Here is a 14,542-nt window from a genome sequence, read left to right on the forward strand (position 1 = left end):
CAACTTTATTACAAATAGGGGAAAAGTGTAATATAACCTGACTGCATATCTACAGGGGAATGGTTGAATAAGTTCTATAATAAATAATGCAATTTTTTGTAAAAGATTGAGTTATATCAATACGTATTGACGTAGAAAGATACTCATGATATGTTTGAGTGATTGAGACTAAAAAGTGAATAGAGAACATCTATGAAACTAATAGGTGATTCTTGTAAAAGATAAACAAAATTGACAAACCTTTAGCTATACTCATCAAGAAAAAGGGAGAACTCAAATAAAATCAGAAATGAAAGAGGAGACATTACAACTGATACCACAGAAATGCAAAGGATCATAAAAGACTATTTTGGGTAATTATACACCAAAAACCTAGACAACCTAGAAAAAAATGGATAAATTACTAAAAATTACAACCTACCAAGATTGAATCATGATTAAACAGAAAATCTGAACAGACTGATTACTTGTAGGAAGATTGAATCAGTAATCAAAAAACCCCCCAACAAACAAAAGCCCAGGACCAGATGGCTTCACTGGTGAATGCTACCAAACATTTAAAGAAGAATTAATGCCAATCCTTTGAAAAAGGAGGAGGGAACACTTCCAAACTTATTTTATGAGACCAGAATAATTCTGATACCAAAACCAGACAAGGACATCATAAGAAAAGAAAATTACAGGCCAATATCCTTGATGAACATAGATGCAAGAACCGTTAATTTGCTAAAATATTAGCAAACTGAATTCTACAATACATTAAAAGGATCGTAGACATGGTCAAGTGTGATGTACTTATGGATGCAAGAATGGTTCAGCATCCACAAATCAATCAATGTCATACACCACGATAACAAAATGAAGGATAAAAATCATAAGATATCTTAATAGATGTAAAAAAAAAACATTTGACAAAATTCAGCCTCCATTTATTATAAAAACTCTCAAGGTAGGTATAGAGGGAACATACCTCAACATAATAAAGGCCACATATGACAAACCCACAACTAACATCATACTCAGTAGTGAAAAGCTGAAAGCTTTTCCTCTAAGATCAAGAACAAGACAAGGATGCTCACTCTAGAGACTTTTATTCAACATAGTATTAGAAGTCCTAGTTCGAGCAATTAGGCAAGAAAAAAAAAAATAAACGGCATCCAAATCAGAAAGGAACATGTAAAACTGTCACTATTTGCAAATGACATGATATTATATATAGAAAACCCTAGAGACTCCACCAACAAACTGTTAGAACTAATAAATTAATTCAGTGAAGTTGCAGGATACAAAATCAATGTACAAAAATCTGTTTTGTTTCTATACAGTAATAATGAGCTATCAGAAAGAAATTAAGAAAACAATCCCATGTAAAATTACATCAAAAAAGTATAAAATGCCTAGGAATAAATTTAACCAAGGAGGTAAAAGACCTGTATCCTGAAAACTATAAGATACTGATGAAAGAAATTGAAGAAGACACAAATAGATGGAAAGATATTCTGTACTAATGGATTAGAAGAATAAATATTATTCAAAATATCCATTCTACCCAAAGCAGTCTACACATTCGATGCAATTCCTATCAAAATCCCAATGGCATTTTTCACAGGTATAGAACAAACAGTCCTAAAATTTGCATGGAACCACAAAAGACCCCATATAGGCAAAGCAATCTTGAGAAAGAAGAACAAAGCTGGAGGAATCACATTCTCTGATTTCAAACTATATAACAAAGCTATAGTAATCAAAATAGTATAGTTTTGGCATTAAAAATAGACACATAGATCAATGGAACAGAATAGAGAGCCCAGAAATAAACTCACGGATAAATGGTCAATTAATTTACAACAAGGAGACGAGAATATACAATCTCTTCAACAAATGGTGCTGGGAAAACTGGACAGCCACATGCAAAAGAATGAAACTGGACCACTATCTTACACCATACACAAAAATTAACTCAAAATAGATTTAAGCCTTGACTGTAAGACCTGAAACCATAAAACTCCTGGAAGAAAACATAGGCAGTTAGTTCCTTGACATAGGTCTTGGTGATGATTTTTTGGAGTTGACACCAGAAGCAAGGCAACAAAAGCAAAAATAAATAAGTGGGACTACATCAAACTAAAAAGCTCTGCACAACAAAGGAAAACATCAACAAAATGAAAAGGCAACCTGTGGAATGATAGAAAATAGTTACAAATCATATACCTGATAAGGGGTTAATATCCAAAATATATAAAGATCTCATACAACTCAATAATGAAAAAGCAAACAATCCAATTTTAAAATGTGCAGAGGAGCTGAATAGACATTTTTCCAAAGAAGACCTACAGATGGCCAATGGGTATATTAAAAGGTGCTCAACATCATTAATTATAAGGACAATGGAAATCAAAACCACAATGAGGTATCACTTCACACCTGTTAGAATGGCTATTATCAAAAAGATAAGAAATAAGTGTTGGCAAGGATGTGGAAAAAAGGGAACAGTTTTGTACTGTTGGTGGGAATGTAAATTGGTTCAGCCACTGTGGAAGACAGTGCAGAGGTTCCTCGAAAAATTAAAAATAGAACTACCATATGATCCAGCAATTCTACTTCTAGGTATTTATCCAAAGGAAATGAAAACACTAACTTTAAAAGATACTGAAACTCACATGTTCATTGCATCATGAGCCAATGGCTTGGTTTTACAGTAGCCAAGATATGGAAGCAACCTAAGTGTCCATAATGAATGAATGGACAAAGAAAATGTGAGATATATATATAAACACACAATGGAATATTATTTAACCATAAAAAGAAGGAAATCTTACCATTTGCAACAACACGATAGAACTCGAGGGCATTATGCTAAGTGAAATAAGTGAGACAGAGAAAGACAAATACCTTATGATCTCACTTATATGTTGAAGCTAAACAAAACAAAACAAAAAATGAGTTCATAGCTACAGAGAACAGATTGGTGGTTGCTAGAGGATGGGGAGTGGTGGATAAAATGGGTGAAGGTTGTCCAAAAGTACCAACAACAACAACAACGAAAAGAATGAGGTATATCCATATATATTGACATGGAAAGATACGATATATGTTTAAATGGGAAAAAAACAGCAGAAAAATATACACACTGTAATCTCATTTTTATTAACAGAGAGAATGAGAGAGAGAGAACTCTTTCTATTCTTGTGTGTATTATGAACATGAAGAGATACACCTAAAACTGTTAATAAGTGTTACTTTGAAATAGTCTTTGTACTCAACTCCACCTAATACTAATATCAATGCCTAAAATAATGTACCCAACAACAAAAATTAAATGCAAGAAGACAAATCCAAAGCATAATAACTAAAGTGGAAAATGTAAAGCAGAATTACATTTTCTAAAATATTAGTAATGCAGATAAATAAAGCAAAGCCATAGAAACTCTTCTCCTGAATAAGAAATGCCAGATGCTAAAAACAGATAATTTTTTAATTTTAGGAAAAATGAATTATAATTTTATTATAATAAACTGCTTAAAAATATTGATGGAAACAGAAAAACAATGAGTGTTGCAGTAGGTAATGTGTAAAATCCAATTTTTTAAAAACAAGAACAGAATGGACAATAGTGCAAGAAAAAGTTACTGACATAGAAGACAGACTCAGAGACCTACCCTATTCACTGTAAGTAGTCCAAAGTCAGAGGAGGTTATAAATATGAAAATTCATAGGCAATGATATAATACAGCAGGTCTAGCAAAAAAGTGGTTCTTATTGCTGCCACTCCTCCCCTCCCCAGTTACCCAGCCCACTCCCAAGACAGTTGTCACTAATATATCCCAGCAGTCTTTCCCTCTGAGCCAAGATAAGGCTTCAGAAGTTTCCTTAACTGAGTACCTTGGGCAGCCTCTACCAATGGCCAGCATACCTCTACTAAACGCTGGTAGTTGCAGTGTAATATGAAAACTTGTCATTTCTTCAATAGGAGAGGATCCAAGGTAATAATTCATGGCCTGAAAATGGAAAGGGCACACAGTTTCTTTCAAAGGTTTAACATTCAAGAGAAAGACATTTAGATATATGCTTGTTAAATCCCTGAACTTTAGAAATAAAGAATGATGGCATCAAGCAACTAAAGAAGAGAGAAAGATAACATTTCAGGCCATCACAGGTAGAATAGCTTGAGATCATCCTATCAAGACTACTGAAAAGAATTCTTAAATCCACAGAACCTACAGAAATTTTCCAGTGGGCAAACTTATCTTCAAAGAATTACTCAAGGGGCATTTGACTTGGATAAACTAAAACTACTGAAAAATAAGATAATGTAAGCTATAGGGGAACCATTGATGTATGTTGAAGTTTAATTAGTTTGTATGTTAGCCCTTAAAAATGAGGAGAAAAAACATTCTAAACATGTTTCAGAGAGTCAGTTCTATCAATCCTTGAATGAATTGTGGAGAGTGGATTAGGTGAATCCAATAGCAGACAACATATTTCTCATTAGGGAATCCAGACTTGTTCTTTAAGATAAAAATATAAATTTATACTAATAAAATGATTAGACTTTTTTTGCCTTTTAATATTAAGGGATTATGTCATTGCATACAAGAAGCATTGATTTTTATTGAATTTTTTTAAAACAGCAGGTTCTTATTAGTTATCTATTTTATACATGTTAGTGTATATATGTCAATCCAATCTCCCAATTCATCGCACCACCATCACCCCCACCCCCGCTTTCCCCCCTTGGTGTCCATACGTTTGTTTTCTACATCTGTGTCTCTATTTCTGCCTTGCAAACTGGTTCATCTGTACCATGTTTCTAGATTCCACATATATGTGTTAATAGACGTTATTTGTTTTTCTCTTTCTGACTTACTTCACTCTGTATGACAGTCTCTAGGAGCATCCACGTCTCTACAAATGATGCAATTTCGTTCCTTTTATGGCTGAGTAATATTCCATTGTATATATGTACCACATCTTTTTTATCCATTTGTCTGTCAATGGGCATTTAGGTTGCTTTCATGACCTGGCTATTGTAAATAGTGCTGCAATGAACATTGGGGTGCATGTGTCTTTTTGAATTATGGTTTTCTCTGGGTATATGCCCAATAATGGGATTGCTGCATCATATGGTAATTCTATTTTTCATTTTTTAAAGCACCTCCACACTGTTCTCCATAGTGGCTGTATCAGTTTACATTCCCACCAACAGTGCAAGAGGGTTCCCTTTTCTCCACACCCTCTCCAGCATTTCTTGTTTGTAGATTTTGTGATGATGTCCATTCTAACTGGTGTGAGGTGATACCTCATTGTAGTTTTGATTTGCATTTCTCTGATAATTAGTGATGTTGAACAGCTTTTCATGTGCCTCTTGGCCATCTGTATGTCTTCCTGGAGAAATGTATACTTAGGTCTTCTGCCCAATTTTTGACTGGGTTGTTTGTTTTTTTAATATTGAGCTGCATGATCTGTTTATATATTTTGGAGATTAATCCTTTGTCCATTGATTCATTTGCAAAAATTTTCTCCCATTCTGAGGGTTATCTTTTCATCTTGTTTGTAGTTTCCTTTGCTGCATAAAAGCTTTTAAGTTTCCTTAGGTCCCATTTGTTTATTTTTGTTTTTACTTTCATGACTCTAGGAGGTGGGTCAAAAAAGATCTTGCTGTGATTTATGTCAAAGAATGTTCTTCCTATGTTTTCCTCTAAGAGTTTTATAGTGTCCTGTCTTACATTTAGGTCTTTAATCCATTTCGAGTTTATTTTTGTGTATGGTGTTAGGGAGTGTTCTAATTTCATTCTTTTACATGTAGCTGTCCAGTTTTCCCAGCACCACTTATTGAAGAGACTTCTTTTCTCCATTGTATATCTTTGCCTCCTTTGTCATAGATTAGTTGACAGTAGGTGCATGGGTTTATCTCTGGGCTTTCTATCCTGTTCCATTGATCTATATTTCTGTTTCTGTGCCTGTACCATGTTGTCTTGATTACTGTAGCTTTGTAGTATAGTCTGAAGTCAGGGAGCCCGATTCCTCCAGCTTGTTTTTTTCCTCAAGATTGCTTTGGCTATTGGGGGTCTTTTGTGTCTCCATACAAATTTTAAGATTTTTTGTTCTAGTTCTGTAAAAAATGTCATTGGTAATTTGATAGGGATTGCATTGAATCTGTAGATTGCTTTGGGTAGTATAGTTATTTTCACAATATTGATACTTCCAATCCAAGAACATGGTATATCTCTCCATCTGTTTGTGTCGTCTTTGATTTCTTTCATCAGTGTCTTATAGTTTTCTGAGTACAGGTCTTTTACCTCCTTAGGTAGGTTTATTCCTAGGTATTTTGCTCTTTTTGTTGCAGTAGTGAATGGGATTGTTTCCTTAATTTCTCTTTCTGATATTTTGTTGTTAGTGTATAGGAATGCAAGAGATTTCTGTGCATTAATTTCATATCCTGCAACTTTACCAGATTCATTGATTAGCTCTAGTAGTTTTCTGGTGGCGTCTTTAGGATTCTCTGTGTATAGTGTCATGTCATCTGCAAACAGTGACAGTTTTACTTCTTCTTTTCCAATTTCTATTCCTTTTATTTCTTTTTCTTCTCTGACTGCCGTGGCTAGGACTTCCAAAACTATGTTGAATAATAGTGGCTAGAGTGGACATCCTTCTCTTGTTCCTGTCTTGTTCCTGAAATTCTTTGTTTTTCACAGTTGAGAATGATGTTTGCTGTGAGTTTGTCATATATGGGCTTTATTATGTTGAGGTAGGTTCCCTCTATGCCCACTTTCTGTAGAAAAGTGGGCATAGAGATGCAGAAAAACTTTTGCTTTTGAGGTGATCATATGGTTTTTATTCTTCAATTTGTTCATATGGTGTATCACATTGATTGATTTGAATATATTGAAGAATCCTTGCATCCCTGGGATAAATCCCACTCGATCATGGTGTATGATCCTTTTAATGTGCTGTTGGATTCTGTTTGCTGGTATTTTGTTGAGGATTCTTGCATCTATATTCATCAGTGATATTGGTTGGTAATTTTCTTCTTTTGTAGTATCTTTGTCTGGTTTTGGTACCAGGGTGTTGGTGGCCTCAAAGAATGAGCTTGTTAGTGTTCCTTCCTCTGCAATTTTTTGGAAGAGTTTGAGAAGGATGGGTGTTAGCTTTTCTCTAGATGTTTGATAGAATTCACCTGTGAAGCCATCTGGTCCTGGACTTTTGTTTGTTGGAAGATTTTTAATCACAGTTTCAATTTCATTACTTGTGATTGGTCTGTTCATATTTTCTATTTCTTCCTGGTTCTTTCTTGGAAGTTATACCTTTCTAAGAATGTGTCCATTTCTTCCAGGTTGTCCATTTTATTGGCATACAGTTGCTTGTAGTAGTCTCTTAGGATGCTTTTTATTTCTGCAGTGTCTGTTGTAACTTCTCCTTTTTCATTTCCATTTTATTGATTTGAGTCCTCCCCCTCTTTTTCTTGATGAGTCTGGCTAAAGGTTTATCAATTTTGTTTATCTTCTCTAAGAACCAGCTTTTAGTTTTATTGCTCTTTGCTATTGTTTTCTTTGTTCCCATTTCATTTATTTCTGCTCTGATCTTTATGATTTCTTTCCTTCTACTAACTTTGGGTTTTGTTTGTTCTTTTTTCTCTAGTTCCTTTAGGTGTAAGGTTAGATTGTTTATTTGAAATTTTTCTTGTTTCTTGTGGTAGGATTATATTGCTATAAACTTCCCTCTTAGAACTGCTTTTGCTACATCCCGTAGGTTTTGGATCATCGTGTTTTCATTGTCATTTGTGTCTAGGTATTTTTTGATTTCCTCTTCGATTTCTCCAGTGATCTCTTGGTTATTTAGTAACATATTGTTTAGCCTCCATGTGTTTGTGTCTTTTTATGTTTTTTTCACTGTAATTTATTTCTAATCTCATAGTGTTGTGGTCGGAAAAGATGCTTCATATGATTTCAGTTTTCTTAAATTTACTGAGGCTTGACTTGTGACCCAAGATGTGACCTATCCTTGAGAATGTTTCATGTGCACTTGAGAAGAAAGTGTAATCTGTTGTTTTCAGATGGAATGTCCTATAAATATCAATTAAATCTATCTGGTCTATTGTGTCATTTAAAGCTTGTGTTTCATTATTAATTTTCTGTCTGGGTGATCTGTCCATTGGTGTAAGTGAAGTGTTAAAGTCCCCCACTATTATTGTGGTACTATCAATTTCTTCTTTTATGGCTGTTAGCATTTGCCTTATGTATTGAGGTGCTCCGTTGTTGGGTGCATATATATTTATAATTGTTTTATCTTCTTCTTGGATTGATCCCTTGATCATTATGTAGTGTCCTTCCTTGTCTCTTGTAACATTCCTTATTTTAAAGTCTATTTTATCTGATATGAGTATTGCTACTTCAGCTTTCTTTTGATTTCCATTTGCATGGAATATCTTTTTCCATCCCCTCACTTTCAGCCTATGTGTGTCCCTAGGTCTGAAGTGGATCTCTTGTAGACAGCATATATACGGGTCCTGTTTTTGTATCCATTCAGCAAGCCTGTGTCTTTTGGTTGGAACATTTAATCCATTCACATTTAATGTAATTATCAATATGTATGTTCCTATTAACATTTTCTTAATTGTTTTGGGTTTTTGTAGGTTTTTTTCTTCTCTTGTGTTTCCCACTTAGAGAAGTTCTTTTAGCATTTGTTTTAGATCTGGTTTGGTGGTGCAGAATTCTTTTAGCTTTTGCTTGTCTGTAAAGCTTTTGATTTCTGTTTTGAATCTGAATTAGATCCTTGCCGGGGAGAGTAATCTTGGCTGTAGGTTCTTCCCTTTCATCACTTTAAATATATCGTGGCTCTCCATTCTGGCTTGTAGAGTTTCTGCTGAGAAATCAGCTGTGAACCTTATGGGAGTTCCCTTCTATGTTATTTGTCATTTTTCCCTTGTTGCTTTTAATAACTTGTCTTTAATTTTTGCCAATTTGATTACTATGTGTCTCAGCTTGTTTCTCCTTGGGTTTATCCTGCCTGGTTCTCTGCGCTTCCCGGACTTGAGTGGCTATTTCCTTTCCCATGTTAGGGAAATTTTCGACTATAATCTCTTCAAATATTTTCTTGGGTCCTTTCTCTCTCTCTTCTCCTTCTGACACCCCTATAATGTGAATGTTGGTGCATTTAATGTTGTCCCAGAGGTCTCTTAGACTGTCCTTATTCCTTTTCACTCTTTTTCTTTATCCTTTTCCATGGCATTGAATTCCACCATTCTGTCTTCCACGTCACTTGTCCATTCTTCTGCCTCAGTTATTCTGCTATTGATTCCTTCTAGTGTATTTTTCATTTCAGTTATTGTATGGTTCATCTCTGTTTGTTTGTTCTTTAATTTTTCTAGGTGTTTGTTCTTTAATTCTTCCAGGTCTTTGTTGTACATTTTTTGCATCTTCTCGATCTTTGCCTCCATTCTTTTTCCAAGGTCCTGGATCATCTTCACTATCATTATTCTGAATTCTTTTTTTGAAAGGTTGCCTATCGCCTCTTCATTTAGTTGTTTTTATGGGGTTTTATCTTGTCCTTCATCTGGTACATAGTCCTCTGCCTTTTCATTTTGTCTGTCTTTCTGTGAGTGTGGATTTTGTTCCACAGGCTGCAGGATTGTAGTTCTTCTTGCTTCTGCTGTGCGCCCTCTTCTCATGAGGCTATCTAAGAGGCTTGTGCAAGCTTCCTGATGGAAGGGACTGGTGGTGGGTAGAGCTGGGTGTTCCTCTGGTGGGCAGAGCTCAGTAAAACTTTAATCTGCTTTTCTGCTGATGGGTGGGGCTGAGTCCCCTCCCTGTTGGTTGTTTGGCCTGAGGCAACCCAGCACTGGAGCCTATAGGCTCTTCGGTGGGGCTAACGCCAAGGAGTACTTCCCAGAACTTCTGCTGCCAGTGTCCTTGTCCCCATGGTGAGCCACAGCCACCCCCCCACCTCTGCAGGAGACCCTCCAACACTAGCAGGTAGATCTGGTTCAGTCTCCTATGGGGTCACTGCTCCTTCCCCTGGGTCCTGATGCACACACTACTTTGTGTGTGCCCTCCAAGAGTGGAGTCTCTGTTTCCCCCAGTCTTGTTGAAGTCCTAAAGTCAAATCCCACTAGTCTTCAAAGTCTGATTCTCTGGGAATGCCTCTTCCCGTTGCCGGACCCCCAGGTTGGGAAGCCTGACGTGGGGCTCAGAACCTTCACTGCAGTGGGTGGACTTCTGTGGTATAATTGTTCTTCAGTTTGTGAGTCACCCACCCAGAGGTTATGAGATTTGATTTTATTGTGATTGCACCCCTCCTACCATCTCATTGTGGCTTCTCCTTTGTCTTTGAATGTGGGGTATTTTTTTGGTGAGGTCCAGTATCTTCCTGTCAATGATTGTTCAGCAGTTAGTTATGATTGCAGTGCTCTCTCAAGAAGGAGTGAGTGCACGTCCTTCTTCTCTGCCATCTTGAACCAATCCAGAACCATTGATTTTAAAACATACCAGTATAAGTACCACTCAAAGAGAAAAAAGTACTTCAATTAAACTATTACCCAATGCTTTCTTATTGCTTAGAATATTTATGTTCTACTTTTTGAAATTGCTCTTGTAGGTTCTTTTTTAATTTATTTTATTGAAGTATAGTTGATTTACAATGTTGTGTTAATTTCTGCTGTACAGCATCTTGTAGGCTTTTTGAGACATGGAAGTGACCACACTATGAAGAGCTATGACCAAGTTCACACACATGGAAGCAGTGATAACTCTTATACCTTCCACCTGGCTGTTGGTAGTTGTAAGATGCCATCAATTTTAAGACACAGCCTGATTTCAGGGATGTTAAAATGTGAAAAGTGTGTACATTAGAATTAGTGAAGTAGGACACATCAAATTAGTTACCTTCCAGGTGGGTTTAAAAGGAAAGAACGTTCTTAAGACATAAATATGATTCAACAGGACGCATATTGTACTACAGGAGTGTTCAAAACACCTTGGATAAGGACTTGGCCGCTGCCCAGGCAAGCATGAAGGCTTTCCAGTCAGGGTACAGGAATGTCTTTGGAGAAGAAGACAGAGGTGAAAAGAAGAGGGAAAACCTCAGAATGAGGAAAAAGAGCTCAAATATGACAAGCTGGGTTAAATGCCCTCCTTCTATGATCCTGGGATCTTATAATTTGGGGCTTCAAGACACAATCACAAGGTTTTCACAATACATACTGGCACCACCAGTGCCACCACCAGACGAGGAGGGGAGAGCAGCGTCCCTCACCTACTAGGTGCTCAGTATGGTGAGTGAGTGAGTGAATGTGTGAGTGCGTGGGTTAGGTCTGTCTGTGGCAAAGGTAACAGCTGTTCTCTTTTCCCTTGTCACCCTAGAGAAACTTGAGAGTGAGAAGCTGAACGTCGCTGAGGTCACCCAGTCAGAGATTGCCCAGAAGCAAAAGCTGCAGACTGTCCTGGAGAAGATCAATGAAACCCTGAAACTTCCTCCCAGGAGCATCAAGTGGAATGTAGACAGTGAGTTTTGCAAAGGAAGATGGGACTGTTACCTGACACCTGTGGTTCCTACCGTGGAGTTTCCCCAGGAAGCTGCATCAATAAGCTGGGAGGCCCCGGATGGGTGCAAACTCATTTATCTCTGAGCGAGATATGCCTTTCCTTAGAAAGGAAGCTCATCATCCACATCTAAGGAAAGCTGAGAAAAACAGCAAAATGTCAAAATCTAGTGAGCCTTTTCTGTAAAAGGCTCTCTGTAGGAACCTCATGTGAGATTGGTGGAGAAGGAAGCTCCTATTCATTGAGCTACTTCTGAGTCTCAGCACAACCTTTTGAAAAAGCTCCTGTCTCCAGCTTGTTGAAGCTCTGGGAAGTGGAGGTGCCCAGTTCAGGCAGCTGAGAAGCGGGGAGCAAGGACTTGGGTCTGTTCCAGTGCCCACACCCTTCCTCTCACCCCCTTACTGCCCAGAGGGAGCAAAGATATGGCTAAGAGCATAGGCAATGGAATAGGATTTTAAAATTCAGGTTTTTGTGCTAGTATAGCTCAAGGATCTCAGAAAGTATAAACCGTTCATTCTTTTGCTGCCTCAAGGGCCTGGCTAATATGGACTTAATTGAGTCCATATCAGAGTCAACATGGAATCAGCAGATTTGGGTGAATCCAGTAGCAACAACTTGTTTCCCATCGGGAGCCCAAAGTTGTTTTGTTCCTTGTAATAGATAAAAGTATGAATTTAGATTAATGAAATGACTGAGATTGTGTTTCCTGCCTTTAAGCATTAAGGGGTTGAGTATTATATCTTATTGCATCCGATGTATACAGCTTAAAATGGACATCTTCCCCCACCACCACCACCAAAAAAAAACACCTTTCAGACTTGGGAAAGAAAAGGGAATCTTCAGCTTTCCAAGTTAGAAACCCAGCAGCTGCCAATGGCAATCTCTTCAGCAGGTTCCTAACACCTGCCGTTGGAGGCGAGACGCCAAGCACCTCCTTCAGCACAATGACACCTTTGCTTGCACAGCGTGAAAAGCTGCCTCTAGCAGCACGCTGGGAACAGGGCATCCTCTGTGGAGCAGAAGAGACACCTGAGGGCAGGAGGAGGGAAGGCCACGGCTCTGGGCCCTAGATGCTGCCCCGTGTCCCAGGAATGCTAATAGTGTTCAGCGGGGGAGGGAAAAAGGGGCTGATCACTAGTTGGGGAAATGTATCTGCATTCTGGAAGTCTATAATAGTAATAAGCATTAAAGTCCTCTGATGGTGACCTCTGCTTAATTTTGTTTGATCCTGTTTCCCACTCCCTTGAGTATGGACCACCTCTATATACCACTCCAAAACAAAACCCCTTTTATCTTTCTTTTTTTTAATTGAAGTATAGTTGATTTACCATCTAATGTTGTGTTAATTTCTGCTGTACAGCAAAGTGACTCAGTTATACATATATACACATTCTTTTAAAAATTCTTTTCCATTATGGTTTATCAGAGGATATTGAATATAGTTCCCTGTGCTATACAGTAAGACCTTGTTGTTTCAAAACACCTTTTCATTTATCATGGAACCCAATTTGGAAAATAGGAAGAACGGAATTGTTTTGTTTTCTTTGTTTTTAGACAACAGAAATTTATTTGCTCAGAGTCCTGGAAGCCACAAGTCTGAGATGAAGGTGTTGGTGGGTTGGTTCCTTCTGAGGGCTGCAAGGGAAGGATCTGTTACAGGCCTCTCTCCTTAGGTCTCAGAGGGCTAATTTCTTGCTGTATTTCTTCACATCATCTTCCTTCTATGCATGTCTCTGTGTCCAAATTTTCCCTTTTTTATAAGACACTTGTCATATTGGATTAGGGGCTCACCCTACTCCAATATGACCTCATCTTAACTAATCACGTCTGCAGTGATTTTACAAATAAGGTCACATTCAGAGGGACTGGAAGTTAGGACTTCAACATATGAATTTGAGGCTGGGGGTCACATATCAACCCATAACATCTGATTGGTCTCCCACTTACCTCTCCAGCCACACATATACTTCATACTTTCTCAGCCTCTCTTCGTCATCCATACACTGGCCTCATTTAAATGGGCCACAATATTCCCACCTTTCTAGAACCATTTCTGGAAGATATTTCCTTGATCTGAAACATTCTTCATCCCATCTTCCCCACCCCCAAACCATTTTGCCTGCCTTAAGAATGGAGTTTTTTAAAGCCACTTCAGAACCATTGTCTTCAGTGGCTTTGGATGATTTGTTTTGGGTTTGCATTCACTTTCATTTCTTCTGGGGAAATGTGTAGGAGTAAAATAATCACCTGTATTACCACTCTCATCTGGCTGTTTTCGTTTTTTGGCATTACCGTCCACATCAATGCATATTTTTTCATATTTTTACTTGATGAAGGTATATACAAACTCACTTTGTCTTAAGGTTACATCATACACATCTTCTATATTCACATGTAGTCTTTGTAGTTATATATATATTTTTTTTCTTTCTTTTTTTTTTTTTTGCGGTACGCGGGCCTCTCACTGTTGTGGCCTCTCCCGTTGCGGAGCACAGGCTCCGGACGCGCAGGCTCAGTGGCCATGGCTCACGGGCCCAGCCGCTCCGCGTGGGATTTTCCCGGACTGGGGCATGAACCCGTGTCCCCTGCATCGGCAGGCAGACTCTCAACCACTGCACCACCAGGGAAGCCCTGTAGTTATAATTTTTGATAGCTGCTCTATTTCCTGGGGTAGATATTCCATAGTTAACTTAAACCCTGTGCTGACATTGATCCTTTTAGGATGTTTTTCAGCTTATTGCTAATATCAGACAGGGCCGAGTTAAATGTTATGTTGTGACTCTTTTTGCTTCTCTTGAATTACTCGTCAGATAGATTTTTAGAACTGAGAGGAATTACTAGGTCAGAGGGAATAATTATCTCAGTGGCCAGCTCCCCGCGATGTCTCAGGGCTTCAGGCAGCAGTGGTTTCTGTGATAAGGAATGCAGGAGGCGCAACTCCAGGGCAGGCTCCGACACCTCCTCTCTCGGTTATCTTCCCTGGCTATTTCTGGGGACATCGTATC

At 38.0% G+C, this 14,542-nt stretch overlaps 1 protein-coding gene across 3 annotated transcripts in view; it reads left to right on the forward strand.

Moving 5' to 3' along the window:
- The window catches only part of PARVA (parvin alpha), a 181,868-nt gene that overhangs the window by 122,215 nt on the left and 45,111 nt on the right, over positions 1 to 14,542 (forward strand). For all 3 annotated transcript variants that reach the window (XM_029207887.1, XM_029207886.1, XM_029207885.1), the window contains one exon: positions 11,358 to 11,498. In XM_029207887.1, coding sequence (XP_029063720.1) covers positions 11,358 to 11,498 — 141 coding nt within the window. The remainder of the gene's footprint in view (positions 1 to 11,357; positions 11,499 to 14,542) is intronic.

The sequence above is a fragment of the Monodon monoceros genome, unplaced genomic scaffold (genome assembly GCF_005190385.1).
Source record: "Monodon monoceros isolate NGI ecotype Baffin Bay Population unplaced genomic scaffold, NGI_Narwhal_1 Super_Scaffold_7, whole genome shotgun sequence".
Classification (NCBI taxonomy): domain Eukaryota; kingdom Metazoa; phylum Chordata; class Mammalia; order Artiodactyla; family Monodontidae; genus Monodon; species Monodon monoceros.